This window comes from Drosophila navojoa, chromosome 4, assembly GCF_054131105.1.
Source record: "Drosophila navojoa isolate 15081-1374.11 chromosome 4, UAZ_NAV_1.0, whole genome shotgun sequence".
Taxonomy (NCBI): Eukaryota; Metazoa; Arthropoda; class Insecta; order Diptera; family Drosophilidae; genus Drosophila; species Drosophila navojoa.
In genome coordinates this window covers 20,079,142-20,094,273 of record NC_142892.1, presented here as the reverse complement: position 1 = coordinate 20,094,273, position 15,132 = coordinate 20,079,142, and the positions used below count along the sequence as shown (strand labels likewise).

At 40.9% G+C, this 15,132-nt stretch overlaps 4 protein-coding genes across 4 annotated transcripts; 2 read left to right on the top strand and 2 right to left on the bottom strand.

Moving 5' to 3' along the window:
• The first annotated feature begins 86 nt into the window (after window positions 1-86).
• On the top strand, window positions 87-4,567 carry Ube3a (ubiquitin protein ligase E3A). The gene is made up of 8 exons (XM_018101454.2): window positions 87-626; window positions 750-1,031; window positions 1,095-2,011; window positions 2,092-2,339; window positions 2,401-2,952; window positions 3,020-3,201; window positions 3,265-3,757; window positions 3,823-4,567. Exons 1-8 carry the CDS (start codon window positions 544-546, stop codon window positions 4,159-4,161), a joined length of 3,096 nt encoding a protein of 1,031 aa, XP_017956943.1. The 5' UTR covers window positions 87-543; the 3' UTR covers window positions 4,162-4,567.
• A 95-nt stretch (window positions 4,568-4,662) lies between these two features.
• On the top strand, window positions 4,663-14,740 carry Plod (procollagen lysyl hydroxylase). The gene is made up of 10 exons (XM_018101456.3): window positions 4,663-5,038; window positions 5,849-5,934; window positions 7,874-8,013; window positions 8,075-8,606; window positions 8,670-8,923; window positions 9,499-9,600; window positions 9,669-9,794; window positions 13,108-13,234; window positions 13,658-14,092; window positions 14,161-14,740. The coding sequence occupies exons 1-10, from the start codon at window positions 4,891-4,893 to the stop codon at window positions 14,443-14,445; spliced, it is 2,235 nt and encodes a 744-aa protein (XP_017956945.1). The 5' UTR covers window positions 4,663-4,890; the 3' UTR covers window positions 14,446-14,740.
• nkt (noktochor) lies at window positions 9,491-10,580 on the bottom strand. Its single transcript, XM_018101464.3, has 2 exons — window positions 10,253-10,580; window positions 9,491-10,199 (listed from the first exon to the last, which is right to left on the bottom strand). Exons 1-2 carry the CDS (start codon window positions 10,574-10,576, stop codon window positions 9,891-9,893), a joined length of 633 nt encoding a protein of 210 aa, XP_017956953.2. The 5' UTR covers window positions 10,577-10,580; the 3' UTR covers window positions 9,491-9,890.
• LOC108651644 (immunoglobulin domain-containing protein oig-1) lies at window positions 11,455-12,913 on the bottom strand. Its single transcript, XM_018101465.3, has 6 exons — window positions 12,698-12,913; window positions 12,511-12,617; window positions 12,327-12,408; window positions 11,987-12,054; window positions 11,841-11,916; window positions 11,455-11,632 (listed from the first exon to the last, which is right to left on the bottom strand). The coding sequence occupies exons 1-6, from the start codon at window positions 12,792-12,794 to the stop codon at window positions 11,550-11,552; spliced, it is 513 nt and encodes a 170-aa protein (XP_017956954.2). The 5' UTR covers window positions 12,795-12,913; the 3' UTR covers window positions 11,455-11,549.
• Window positions 14,741-15,132: the final 392 nt, after the last annotated feature.

Genomic DNA, 15,132 nt, shown 5'->3' with positions numbered 1-15,132 from the left:
TTGAATTAGTTGGCCCATGAAATATATTGCGCCAACGCGATACATCGTTATGCAGCACTTAGAGTGAGCATTTGCGAACGTTAGCAGCACTGTTTGTTGATGATTTTCAATATTAAAGGCACTCTGCTTTGCCTTGGCTGCGTTTTTCTAAACAAAAAACTGATCTAAATATCAAAACGTATAAATTTTTGTTAGGCATAGATGTAAAATTGAGCACAACTTTGTGTGAATTACAAGTGCTATACTGTTAGTTGTTGACATGCACCTGCATTGGCATTAACAACTCGGAGCAACAACAACAAAGCGCTCACACACTCGCGGAAAGGCAGAAAAGGGACATCGACATCGATTTTTTTGCACCCTTTTTGTTGCGCACACACACATATATATATTTTGCGTAGGCAAATTAGCACACAAAGAGAGACAGGCGACAAGCGACAAGTGTTGCCCTGGCCTGGCAAGGAAGCACGCAAAGCAACGACCCAAGTAAACATCTATTAGTTTATTGAATCTCAGTGTCTCCCAGTGCGAAAGGGACGCTCAATGAGCGGCGGCGGCGAGGAACACGAGCAGCTGAAACAGAAGGCGCGGCCAACGTCAACGTCGCCGTTGCCAGGCGTCTCAAGGTGAGTAAATGCATACATATATACAATTACATATATATATATATATATATTGTATGTATATACGTATACATGAGTGAATATATATTTAATGCTAAACGCATTTGCACTTTTTGTCGGTTACAGCGCATCGACTTCATCAGCTGCGGCAGCTGCGGCCGGCACGGTGGCTACCAGCGGGGGCAATGGTCGAGCCACACCTGAGATGAAACGTTCGGCTGTGCGCAGCCTCATCCAGCGCTACTTTCATCAGCTGCAGTCCGGCTGTGGCAATGTCCATTGCAAGAATGCCAACTGCGCTTCCAGCGGCAAAGTGCCACCCATGACGCCCAATGAGGTAGCCGCACGAGCCCTTCATCTCTTCTCACAGGACGCACAGCTGTGCGATAGTGTGCCCACAGTGAATAGGTGAGTGGATCACGCTTGCATATCAGTAATTTACTCTTACTAACGTCTCTTGCCTCCGGACAGTCCACAGCAGGACGTGGACATGCTTTCGCCAAATGACAGCAGTAGCAGTAGCAGCAACAGCTCCACTAGCACCATTACATCCGCTAGCACCACAACCACCACAAGCACCCAATCCCAGTCGCAATCCCAATCTCAATCGCAGTCCCAGTCGAATACGCAACCACAAAGCTCCATCGAGCAGTCGGAACGACCGCCAATGATAATGGATTTTGGTAAATTGTCCACCCTTGGATCGGAGACGGCAACAGAATCAGAAACAGGAACAACGACGACGACGACAACAGCTGGTGACTCGGGCCCCTGCACACCGACGCTGCCGTCTGTAGAGTATGTGGACGCTGAGTTGCTGGAGGGACTCTACACGCAATGCCATGAGGCTGGCAACTACGAAAGGCTGTGCCAAATCATTGACCATGTGTTCTCCAGCGTCGATCGACTCAGCAAGAGCTTCGTCTGCCGCCCGGGACAAGAGCGACTGCATTTGGAAAGTAAATCGAACAGTGCCCTGAATAAGGAGCAACTGAGGCAACTGGAAGGCGAGGCCGACAAGGATGAGGATAGCACACAGCGATCGACGACGCCAACCGAACAATGTCCAGCTGCTAGTGCAGACGATGCCGGTCATGCAACTGCTAATACTTCTGGAGCCGATGCAGATGACAACGACGAGGACGAACCGATGACTCAACAGGAGCAAAACGACGAGTTTCTACGTAGGGGTACCAAGGTGGATTTCCGTGGATTGCGGCACATAAAACGCATGCTCTTCGGTGCGCCTTGTCAATCTATTGCGGAGCAGATCACGAATAGCGTAATCAAACTGGCGGACTCTATACGGAACATTCGATTGTCCTGGCAGGACTTGTGGGAGCAGGTGCTGCATTGCTTAGTCATATGCTTTGACATGGCCACCAACAGTAAGTATTGCTTAGCTAGATAAAGACGTGGCTAAACAGGAGCAAATTTCTCTTTAACCTCTAACTCTATGCCTTTTCAGCTACGGCCAACAACAGCGTCACTGACATGGAGTATCTGGACCGCGTGCTGCCCAAGCTTTGTCATGCAGCAGCTGCAATGACTGTGCAAGCGCAGGCACGGCTCGCGATTATCTGGAGCGAGTATTGTGCCGATCAGCTGCAGACTCTGTTGTCCTCATGCCAACAGCAGATAACGCTCCAGGTGCTGCTCGACGAGGACTCGGTGCGCGAGAACGAGCATATTATAAGCGTGACCAAAGTGCTGAAGGTGAGTTGATCAATATCCTCTAGTTTATCTCTGTACCTAGACACTTTTTCCCTTCATATAGATCGTGTTTTATGCCAACATATTGGCCAGCGTGCTGGAGCGTCCCTCTTGTCGACTGCCCTTACAGGAGGTAGTTGAGACTGAATCTGCCGCCTCTGCCGTGGAGGATGGCGAAGATCTGTTCGTCTACAATTCGATGCAGCAACCGCATATGCCAAAATTTGCTGAAGATCCGCTAGAGAAGTGCTTGCAGGTCTCGTACATTGACTGTCGCAGTCCCTTAGTGCCGCTCGAAGAGTTCTATAATGAGGCGCTCAGCGAGCACATACAAATGCATCAAGACTATCTGTCCTATAAGACGCTGGCCATGGAGAGCGACTTGGGCTCCAGAAACACGAACTATTTTTGCTTTATGCTCTATGCATTCATCCTAACACCGGCCACCAAGGTCGATGCCCTCTACTACGACTGCCGCATGCGCATGTACAGCGAACGGTACTCCTCGTTGTATTCCATATTACAAAACTATGGCCAGGATGGCCAAGAAGGTGCGCGACCCGATCTCAAGCTGACGGTGCGACGCGATCAACTAATTAACGATGCGCTCATTGGAGTAAGTCGGAATGGACGCATAAACTCTTGTAAGAAATTTTGCAATTAATAACTGAATTAACTTATAGCTCGAACTTGTTGCAATGAGCAATCCGAAGGATCTGAAGAAACAGCTTGTGGTGGAGTTTGTGGGTGAACAGGGAATCGATGAGGGCGGCGTATCCAAAGAGTTCTTTCAACTAATCGTGGAGGAAATATTCAATCCAGCTTTTGGAATGTTTGTGCAGCAGGAGGAGACCAATAACATGTGGTAAGTGTGAGGTCTCGATAACATCCTGAACTTGGTAACCCTTTCAATCGTTCCCTTTAATAGGTTCAATCCCACGCCCTTTGAGAACGGCGCGCAATTCACGCTGATTGGTATAATCATTGGCTTGGCCATTTACAACAATGTCATCCTGGCTGTGAACTTTCCCATGGTTGTCTACCGCAAGCTGATGGGCTATCGAGGTACCTTCTACGACCTGTGCGACTGGAGTCCGACGCTGTACAAGAGCTTAAAGGCCATGTTGGACTATCAGGGCCATGACATGGAAGAGGTGTTCGAGCAGACGTTCAAGATTAGCTACAGCAATGTGTTTGGCGAGCTAGTGGAGCACGAACTGGTCCCACATGGCGGCGAGGTGCTAGTCGGCCAGCACAACAAGCGTTTATTTGTCAATCTATACAGCGATTTCTTGCTGAATTCGAACATAGAACAGCAGTTTAAAGCGTTTCGCAAAGGCTTCGAAATGGTTACCGATGAGTCACCACTGAAGCTGCTCTTCAGGCCAGAGGAAATTGAAAAGCTAGTCTGCGGCAGTCGCGTATGTTTAGAGAAGAGTTTCTCAACTTGCGTTTGGACTTTCACTAATTCTGTTGTATCTTACAGGAGTTTGATTTTGTGGAATTAGAGCATTCGACGGAGTACGAGGGTGGCTATACGGAGGAAACGCAAATCGTGCAAGATTTCTGGAGTATTGTCCATGCCATGCCACACGAGTCTAAGCGAAAGCTGCTCGAGTTCACCACGGGATCGGCGCGGGTTCCCGTTGGAGGATTAAAATGTTTACGATTGTTAATCACACGCCATGGACCGGACAGTGATAGATTGCCCACGTCGCACACTTGCTTCAATGTTCTGTTGCTGCCTGAGTACAGTAGCAAGGAGAAGTTGGAGGAGCGCTTACTAAAGGCAATCAATTACTCCAAGGGCTTCGGGATGCTATAGTCGCCGCAAAGGAATAATGCCAAAGTAGTTGGTATACATACCTCCAGGAACGCAACAGATACCACCTCCGATAAAAATATGATGATGATGATGATGATGATAACGTGGATGTTTAATTAGTTGATGAGCTTTAGTTTGTTTTTGAATTTGTCATTTATTTTTGATACAACTTGTTCAAATGAGACAATATATATATATGTGTGTGTGTAAATGCTCAATGTGGCGTGACGGCAAGAAAACAGACTTAGCAAAACTTGATTTAACTCACTATATACTTTACTATGTCGCTCAGTTAATTGTAAATAGCATAAATTACATTTATTCGCATACTCATACACTCATGTATTTACGTTTGTAATGCAGCACGCATAAAAATTTGCTGAATAAATTTTAAGTTGTGCGCCAATTGATTGCTGTTATTATCGTTCGATAAATTCTCATTTGCTTGTTATCGATAAGTAGATGTGCAGGCATCGCTCGCTTTACAGCACTGCCTCTGCATTCATATTGTCTTCGTTTGCGAGAGTCGTATTTTGGATTTTCATTCATGTTATCATCGTTGTTGTGTTCGGTTGTGCAGCGGAGGAAGGCTGTTTAATTTCAGAGCAAAGTTGCCTCCCGGAATATGCAACAATTATCATAACATAAATCTGTGCGTTAGAATTGTGAAAGTGAGCGAGTGTGAGTGGGTGTGGAGTTCTGTGTTTCGGGAATAACAAAGCCAACGACATGGAAAAGCATATAAATTGCGCATTGTTGTTTTTGGCGTCGCTCTTGTTGTTTTTGCAAGGAGCTAGCGTCAGTGCAGCGAACGCCGCCGATGTTGTTGCACCCGCCGAAGTTGTTGCAGCTGCACCAGCTCAACCAAACTTAAATGGTACGTGTGTGTGTCTAGAATCTGGAGCATATGAGTTCATCACTGGAATTAGCAAAGCATAAGCACTAAAAATTATTAAATTGCATTCAACTGTAGAACGATGTGCCTACAAAAACACACACACACACACATCAGATTCAGGCATTGTCTATGCAGCTGTATATGCATGCGGGTGTGTGTTTGTGTGTTTCTGTCTCTTGCTGCGGTTTTTGTTTATATTTCTTTGCTCTTTCCTCTTGGTGCTTGAAATTCATGCGGTCGTTAGCATTCAAAGTGCCTTACGATGTTTCTGGATGCTCTGATCTTATTTTAATTGCTTTAGTTCATAAAAATTATTTCTAATAACGTTTTGCATACACAATTTTGATTTCTGGTTCGAGCTATTTCATGTCACGCATCCTGTGTCCCTGACACAACCAAATTAGGTCATATACATGTACATATTAAATTTTTACTATTTTTGAGTATGAGAATCTTACTATGTCAATACTTTTTATATTAAATATATATTATATGACTTTCTTTTGTTAAATGTATATATCTTGAGTATTAATTCTATTCTTGGTGTTTCGATGATGCTATATGAAAGAATTTCATCTTTATAAACATATGTATGTGTATGTATTTATACAAACTGAAAGCTTTTCGATTGTATAATACTGAAGTCTAAAAAACTAATTCTCCCATATTTGGATATACCCGTAAATATCAAATTTTATTCCTAAGTCATATATGTATAATTTTTTCTTTTTTATTATTATTATTATTTTTCAATTTATGATATAAACATTTTTCTGTTTTTCAATTCAGATAAAATCAAAGTGTTCACCGTTGCCACGGAGCCAACCGATGGATATCGCCGTTATATACGCTCTGCCCAAGTTTACGATATTGAGGTAAGTTCTTTAAATTTGCTAATCGTCGAAATGGCACAGTTAACCGTTAAATTCTAACCGGCTGGCTGCGTCATTTTACTATCTATTGCTTAAATTTATTTTATTCAAATTTTTGTATACAACATTTATTGTTTTTTTTTTTTTTTATGATCAATAAATTGTATAGAAAGAATTGTTAAAATTTTTTATGTATTTCTTTTAATATTTAAGTGAGCTTCGATTGTTGCCTACAAATTAACTCGTCTGAGTAGTATTTATTTATTTATTTATTTATTTATTTATTTATTTATTTTTTTTTTTTGTATACTCGACAATTTTAAATTGTTTTCAAATAAATGCCGAACTTCTCTTTTAACTTTTTGTTCGGGTAAACCAGAACCTATTAAATTATTATTATATATATTATTATACTATAAGTAGATATAAATATAATAGTAAAACAAAACGATTCAAACTCTGTTCAAATAATTATTGTGTGAAATTTTTATTTGAGATTTCTTCGAGCGACATCAATTATATGCGTATTTCTTTGATAAGCATTCGGGACTTAAACCCTATTTACTGACCTCATAAAAATTCCAATCAGTAGTCGTTTGCTAACAATATGCTGATATGATATATACATTAGGCTTTCATTTTGATAGATTCAAACTAAAGAGCAAATGACCGGAAGCTTGTATAGCGAAGCTTTGTTTTCAATTTAGGGAAATACGAGGGAGGAGTACAATAATTTGTATATAATTTAAAAACATTTAAAGCAATTTAATAAATTTATAGCTCTTGAGATTACGACCTATGATTCATTAATCATCATACCTGTTACGGATTTTATAGTTCGATGTAAAATAAATTTAGGTTCCAGTTGAGTAACAAAAAACTTGACTTAAAAGTCAAGGTTTACCTAATATAACAACTCTCTTCGTTTTAAAAATTTATAAAATGTATATCAACTTTGATTTATTGTCAAAAAAAAAATCTTTGCCTGCTAGCAATTGTTGATTGAGCATATATTGCATGCAATTCTATAAATAAATTTCGAGATTTAATTAAATGTCGTTGTATTTTCAATATATATACAGCATACGCGTGTACATCTGTTATTCCTAAACAAATGATTGACGAACTCTTGCCGGCATATCTCGGTTTTGCGGCACACTTTTATTACTGTAGAGATTGTAGCTGTTGTATATATACTGTATATAGAGTATATATATATAGTACATGTATATTATGTGTGTGAGCGTTTAGACATTCGTCCAAGCATCCGGCACTGTCGTCCAGATGACTGCTCTGCCTGCGTCTCTGATGTGTTACACAGAGATTGGCTGTTGCATTATACACATACTACATATGATGGGGGCACCATATACTGAACACATGTGTTTGATCGCGTTTCGATGTTTACTTTGTTGTGTTTTAATCACGTAGTCCATGCAGCCAGTTGGAAGCTAGCCCGGGTGTAATTAGCACAATTCAGTTCCCGATCGATCCATTGATTGTGCTTCAGTACTTTCCTCTCATGTGCATACGTACTATATTGTATTGTGTTCGATGCTTAGCTTATCAGCTTGAAGCTGAAGCCGGTTTTCCTAAACGAAATGTGTCGCATATATAGTCTTACGAATGCTTCTCATATTCATCTTTTGACAGAAATATTCACAAAAGAAAAAGAAACCGACAACAAATTTCATAAAATGCTGATTAGCCGGTTGGCCGGCTTTCGTTCACAGTTCTTGGATTTCAAATTTGAACTTTATTTTCGAAATGATTATAATTTGTATTTCAAGAATTATGTCAACGTAGCCGTTTAATGTGCTTAGGAAAGATTTATTTGGAGACAAGCAAATTCTGTTAACAGGCATAAATATGTATAATAGATGCGACAATGATTGTAAGAGACTAAACGAAACTCATAACTCTGTTTCGCTTCTCTAAACAGGTGCAAACCCTCGGCCTGGGCGAGGAATGGCAAGGCGGTGACATGAAGGGCCTTGGCGGCGGCTACAAAATCAATTTGCTGCGTAAGGCTGTCCAGGAACTCAAGGATGCTGAGGATACCATCATACTATTTACGGACAGGTAGGCAACATATTATTCTTACCATATAGATCACTTTTAACACACGCCCGAATGCCCACAGTTACGATGTCGTCTTCACAGCTCCGCTTACGGAGATCTTGGAAAAGTTCAAGGAATCCGGTGCCAAGGTGCTGTTCTCGGCAGAGAAGTATTGCTGGCCCGACAAGAGTCTCGCGGATAGTTATCCTGCGGTGGGGCCCAAGGAGTCACGCTATTTGAACTCGGGCGCCTTCATCGGCTACGCGCCACAGGTGGTTGAGCTGCTGAAGGAGGAAATCGAGGATACGGGCGATGATCAATTGTATTACACGAAAATCTTCCTGGACGAGGCAAAGCGTGCCAAGCTGAACATCAAACTGGATACGCAGTCGCGTCTGTTCCAAAGCCTGAATGGTGCCCAAAACGATGTGAAGCTAGAGGTGGATCTTGACTCTAATCAAGGCGTGTTGCAAAACATCGATTTCCTGACCACGCCCGCCATTATCCATGGCAATGGGCCGAGCAAAATCAACTTGAATGCCTATTCCAACTATCTGGCCAAGACTTTCAGTGGCGTCTGCACCTTCTGCCAGGAGTATCCGCTAGAGCTGAATGTGAGTAAAAGTTTGCTATATGTACGATTTATATAAATGTCTTATGAGGTTTCTTCTCCGCAGGAGCAAGAGCTGCCTATCATCACTCTAGCTGTGATCGTGAATCAACCTGTGCCTTTCCTTGATATGTTCCTGGCTGGCATCGAGAAGCTCAACTATCCTAAGAAGTCGATGCACCTCTTCATGTACAGCAACGCTGAGCTGCACGATGAGCTCGTGCAGTCCTATGTGAAGAACCAGGGCAAGAGCTATGCCAGCGTCAAGTATATCCTATCCACGGATGGTTTGACTGAAAGTCAGGGCCGGCAATTGGCACTGTGAGTAACTAAACAGAAGCAGCGTATAAGTATGCATATACATATGTATGTAGGATATAGGTAGATAGGATACAGGATTATTTGATATGTTTTGCAAATCACTCATTCACAACTGGTTCATATATATCATTTTGTATCAGAAATAAGTCTTCCTTAGAGGCTGTTCCTTATACAAAGATTCTTAGCTCGTTACGAAAGCTTGGGGAAGAAATTTAGAGAGACTTAGATTTCTACCGAAATATTTTATTTTAATATATTAGGGTTTTCCAATACTTTTTATATTTTAGGCAGTAAATAGAATTAAGGGAAATAGTACAAGTATTTTAAAATAATAAATTTAATTGACGACTTTAGAAAATATTTAAAATGTTGCATAATAATAATATTTGCATTCTTAACGAATATTATTCCGATAGAATAATAATTTAGTGACTCAATAGTCTTGATTAATCATTATCAGTTGATGTTCAAGTGTTTATTAATCAATTAATTAAATCTAGATATATGTGGCTTCATATCTATAAAAATACAATTTACCTGCCTAATTGGTTGATTTACTCTTGTATCTTTGACAGTGACAAAGCAAAGCAGAAGAACAGCGACTACATTTTCTACGTGGACGGCGATGCGCACATCGAGGACAGCGAAGTGCTGCGGGAGCTGCTCAGAATGAACAAGTAGGTTTACCAGCATGCATATATTTTTAAATATATCTGATTACACATTCTACGCTTAACCTTTGCAGGCAATTTGTGGCGCCGGTGTTCTCCAAATACCACGAGCTGTGGAGCAACTTTTGGGGCGCGCTCTCCGAGACGGGCTACTATGCACGCTCCCATGACTACGTGGACATTGTCAAGCGGAGTTTGATGTAAGCTAAACACTTGTCTTGGGTTTTTTTAAAAGGTTTTCATTCGGGTACAACTTTATTGCTTATGCATATAATGGAACATGGAAACCGTAGTAGCTAATCGAACGCAATGGAGAAATCGGTCTTAAAGCTGCGTCTGTCTATGGAATACATATTGTCCGCCGTGCACTCGTAAAGGCCGGCATCCATCTGGGTAGCCGGATCGATTTCGATCTTGGACTTGACGCGATCCTCACCAATGGTCCATTCGTGCACATGCATGTACAGGTGCTGATAGATTTCGGCGCCGTCCTTGTACCAGGTTATGTGCGGGCGCGGATTGCCCTTGGCCACGCACAAAAAGGCGATCTTGTGACCCAGCACGTACTCGAGATCAAAGTGCGAGGCTTGCAAGATCTTGGCGCCCTGTAGCGACGAAGAGATTAGTTGATAATCTTTTGATTGCTTCGCTAACTCACATTATTATTGTTGTAGTATTGATCCGATTCAGGATCACGGTATTTGCCCGTTATCGGCAGCCCGATCTGCACGCGAGACTTGGTGCGTCCACGACCGCGTCCACGACGCGCCTCAACGACCGGTGCAGTTAGCATTAGTAGGACCAGGGCCAGGCTTATGCTGATTAGCAGGCACTTTGCTTGCATCCTATGCTGTCTCTCACTCAAACGTTGCTGTGCGAATCTCGTCTGCTCGGCGACTGAGCAGCAGCTGCTGGGGACAATTGCTCGCCTGCCACTGAGCTCGGCCAATTTGCCACAATTGGCGTCGCTTGGGTCTCGCATTTAAATCGCCATCAGCAAGCGGCAACCAGCAGGCAGCAGCTCGGATTTTGGCATTTTATTCTCAGATCGCTTTAGTTCGCATCTGATATGCGCAGCTCCACAGGTTGCCTTATTTCACTCAATTTCATTTGATTTGATTTGCGCACTCGCTGAATCTGCATGCCTCTGCAACAGTCTGACCAAAGGCCAATCTCTTTGCGCACAGTGGGGCGAGAGCTGTGCAAATTAGTCAATTACAAATATTTAGGTACGATGTTTTAGTAAATGACTTACTAATTTATAAACTACATTTTTTAGCTGAACTACTTAGTGATCAGAGAAGAATGTAGCTAAAATTGATGGTTTTTTATCAATCAATTGTGGGCGTTGCATGTTATTCTCCAGTTTATTGATGAATTAATCTGTAAATTTTTACTTAATTGGGTTTTTTAACTGTTCAGTAGTTGATGACTATCGATCAAGTCGCTGTTAACCTCATGTACAGCTTTAGCAGCACAGAAAGTGCTTTGTAATATTCTTACTGTAGACTAACAAATAATTTCAAATTATTAACATTTTCCCATTTTATCATATTTTCCCCATCTTCTGCCCACTGTGCTCTGGGTGTACAGATCCCCTACATAACCGATCTCATTTGCATAGTCAAGTGCCGCAGTTTGTTTTGGTTTCGTTTGCACTCATTTTAATATACATTTTAATAAAATAAATGCAAAAAAATTGTTACAATCAGGTAATTGAAGCCAATTTGTCGGTTACGCACACAGAATAACAGAATGAGACAGGGTGCGATAGGGATCGAAAGAGGGTGAAGAGTAAACGAATATCAGCCGAAAGGTCGAGAACAAAAATAATATCAATTGATACAAACAAAAACGAACTTGAAGTTACAAATTATATTTGGTTTTTATTAAAACATTACAGCAAAAATGTGTTACAATATGTCAATGAAAAATGAACGGGGACGTAGGGAATGTTAAAAATTAACCATGGCATAGTCTGTACGAAAACCTCGACGATCAATTGCATAGATATTATCCGCTTGACATTCGTAATAACCTAGAAAGAAATTGGAAATTTAGTTGTGTTGTTAATTTTAACAGAAACTATATATTATTTGCAATATTTTATTTCTATTGATTAGATATAAAAATTATAATTGGAAAGAATTGAACATAATAGCTCTAGGAATACGTGGCATTCTGCTTTGAAATTTATCTCCAGATTTTTAGTACTACGAGTAGCTATATCTTTCATATTGGCTTACCTGCATCCATTTGCGTGGTTGGATCTATTTCCATTTTAGATTTGATAATCTCTGGCTCTGGATGGGATTCGTGTACCTTAAGTAAAATATACAAATTGTGATTTTTAACAAAACTGCGATTTTTTCATTGTTTCAAGTTAACTTACCTGAAAGAAACGATGTTGATAGAGCTCAGCGCCATCCTTGAACCAGGTGATAGTTGGACGAGGATTGCCTAAAAGTATAAAGAGATATGCGTAAGCGATTTATATAGAAAATAAATAAAGGTAGAGAGAGAGAGACGGGGAGTGTGAGATTCAAAGAGTTTGAATTATCATAGGGAGTACTTTATAAGAGAGATTGAACTATGGAACTAAAACTTCTGTTAGCTTATCATAAGTGAACTGCTTGACATACAGAAGGCTGTTAAATCTACTAATTAAGACGTTTTGTCATACATATAGAAAGAGAGAGAGAAGGACTGCCGCAGTTTTAATTCCTACTCACCCTGTGCCATGCAGAAGAAAGTTATCTTGCGACCCAGCGTATAATCCAGTTCAAAGTGCGATGATTTTATGATCTTGGCACCCTGTTAGAGAGAGAGAGAGAGGCAAAGTTTTATTTCACTAGTAAATTAACTCATTTAAAATAGATTTTTCTATGCCATATAAACTTGTACCGTACAACTTACATTCTCATGATCGTAATAGTTGACCGCGTCCTGTGATCTGTGTTGAATAACAACTGGCTTCTTGCCCGTATAATTGCGACGTAGGACATTGCGACCGCCAGTGCTTCCTATGTATGGTATATAAATAAATATATGATTAAACCAGAGCTGTTTATACAAGTATGGAACATTCTTAGAGCTTGCTCACTTTGTGCCTGAACCTGACTAAGATCAATCAACAGCAGCAGCAGCCAGAGCAGAGCGAATGCTTTGATCTTGCTCTGGTTTAACCAGGGACTGGGCATATTTGTTTGTTTGTGATCTGTGATCGGCGATCTGTGACTGCGCTGATTCGGCTTTGCACCCGTCTGTCAGCGTGCAATGTTTTGTTCAAACTGCGACCAGAGTTTAGGGGTTAGCCCCTGTTTGTTTATCTCACTGATTGAATTTAATCTGTGCCTCGCTCAGCCTCGCGAGAGTTTTGCTACTTTCCATTTCCACAACATTGTTGCGAAATATATATCTATATATATGTGTATATGTGTGGGTGCATATGTGAATTTGCATCTATATAATGTATCTAATTCTCTCTTTCTCTCTCTCTCTCTCTCTCCTTAGCGGCATGTTCAATGTTCCACATGTGACGACAATCTATCTGATCAAAAAGAGCGCCTTCGATGCCGTCAAATTCGAGCACAAGGAACTCGACCCTGATATGGCCATGTCTGATTCTCTGAGAGATGCGGTAAGTGATCCATAATATAGTAATTCAACATTGAACTATTTTAATCAAATTGTTTATATTATTTGCATGAGGAAGCATTTGCAGCTGCTTTCATAGAACACTAAAGTTCTAGGCTGTTGCTTCTATTTTGAGTAGAATTTTCATTTTAATAGTCTTTCAAATGTCTTCAAAACAACATTATTCCATTTATAGCAATTTGTTTTTATTATTATTATTTGTTTTTAGGTTTTTCTTTTTGTATGGTATAAAAAAGAGAATATTTTAAAAATTCGAGAAGAATCTAAGTAAATTTTCTCTTTAAAATTACATAAAATTGCTTTACAAAATATAAAAAAAGTATATATATGTTATATTATAAATAATATATAAATATTGGTAAAAAAATACCCTAGCAAAATTCTGATCGTTTCCTTATCTTTCTAGGGCGTCTTCATGTACGTCAGCAATGAGCGTTATTTCGGTCATCTGATCAATGCGGATAACTTCAACACGACCGTAGCACGTCCCGATTTCTATACCCTGTTCAGCAATCGCTATGACTGGACCCTGAAGTACATCCATCCCAATTATTCGACCCAGCTAAACGAGAGCGTGGTCATTCCACAGCCCTGCCCCGACGTCTATTGGTTCCAGATTGTGACCGACGCCTTCTGCGACGATTTGGTGGCTATTATGGAAGCGTATGGCAAGTGGTCTGATGGCAGCAATAGCGATACGCGATTGGAGGGTGGCTACGAGGCGGTGCCCACACGTGACATTCACATGCGACAAGTGGGACTCGATGCGCTCTATCTGAAGTTTTTGCAAATGTTTGTGCGCCCGCTTCAGGAGCGTGTCTTCATGGGATACTTCCATGATGTAAGTCCGAAGTAAAGGAGCATTATCGTTTTTCAAATTAGTTAATGCATATTTCGCCTGCTCTCCAGCCTCCGCGCTCTCTGATGAACTTCATGGTGCGCTACAAGCCCGATGAGCAGCCCTCTCTGCGTCCACATCACGATTCGTCGACCTACACAATCAACATCGCAATGAATCGGGCGGGCATTGATTACGAAGGCGGCGGCTGTCGCTTTTTGAGATACAATTGCTCTGTGACTGAGACGAAGAAAGGCTGGATGCTAATGCATCCGGGTCGTTTGACTCACTTCCATGAGGGCCTACTGGTGACCAAGGGCACACGCTATATCATGATTTCCTTTATCGATCCGTAGGCGTTGCTACCAGACGATGCTACTATATGAACTGCCATGAGAAGGCCACTCCAAAGAATTTATAGTTAGTTTAAAGTAAGCAACTCGAATCAAATCTAGTTTAGTCTTGGAATGTGGTCCATTAAAATGCCTAAGTTGGTCGTTCGTTTGCCAAATATCCTGACAAAACGCAAAGTTTGTCTTCGTAAATCCAGGGTCTGAAAAAAACTTTATTAAGCCTTAAGTTTAATCTAATTTTTTCGAATCGTGTTTAATTCACTATGCAAATACAACAAAAAGATGTACACAAATGAAAGCAATTTTTTAATAAATAGTACGAAAAATATCGTATATGCATGTACATTTTACATATATGTCTGTAGAGCTGCTTTAATTTTTCACATTTTGATTGCGCGCGCATCAGAGCGCTGTTATTTTATACTGCTTTAACAGCAAGCAGAGCACTGCTTAGCTGAACTCTGTTAATGCAAGTACGGCTGTGTGCAGCGCAAACCCTTAACAGTTTGTGCCCCCCTTTTTGATAAAAACACGACGTAACAAAATATGTTTAAGCTGTGTTGCTTTACACTTGGGCAAGTCTTTTAAGCTTACAGAATTCGTAAATCTTATTGGAGTTCTTCATTTTAGCATTCCAATAAGAGCACATTTTATAAGTGTACATAAACTTTTGCTGCGCAGTGTAAATGG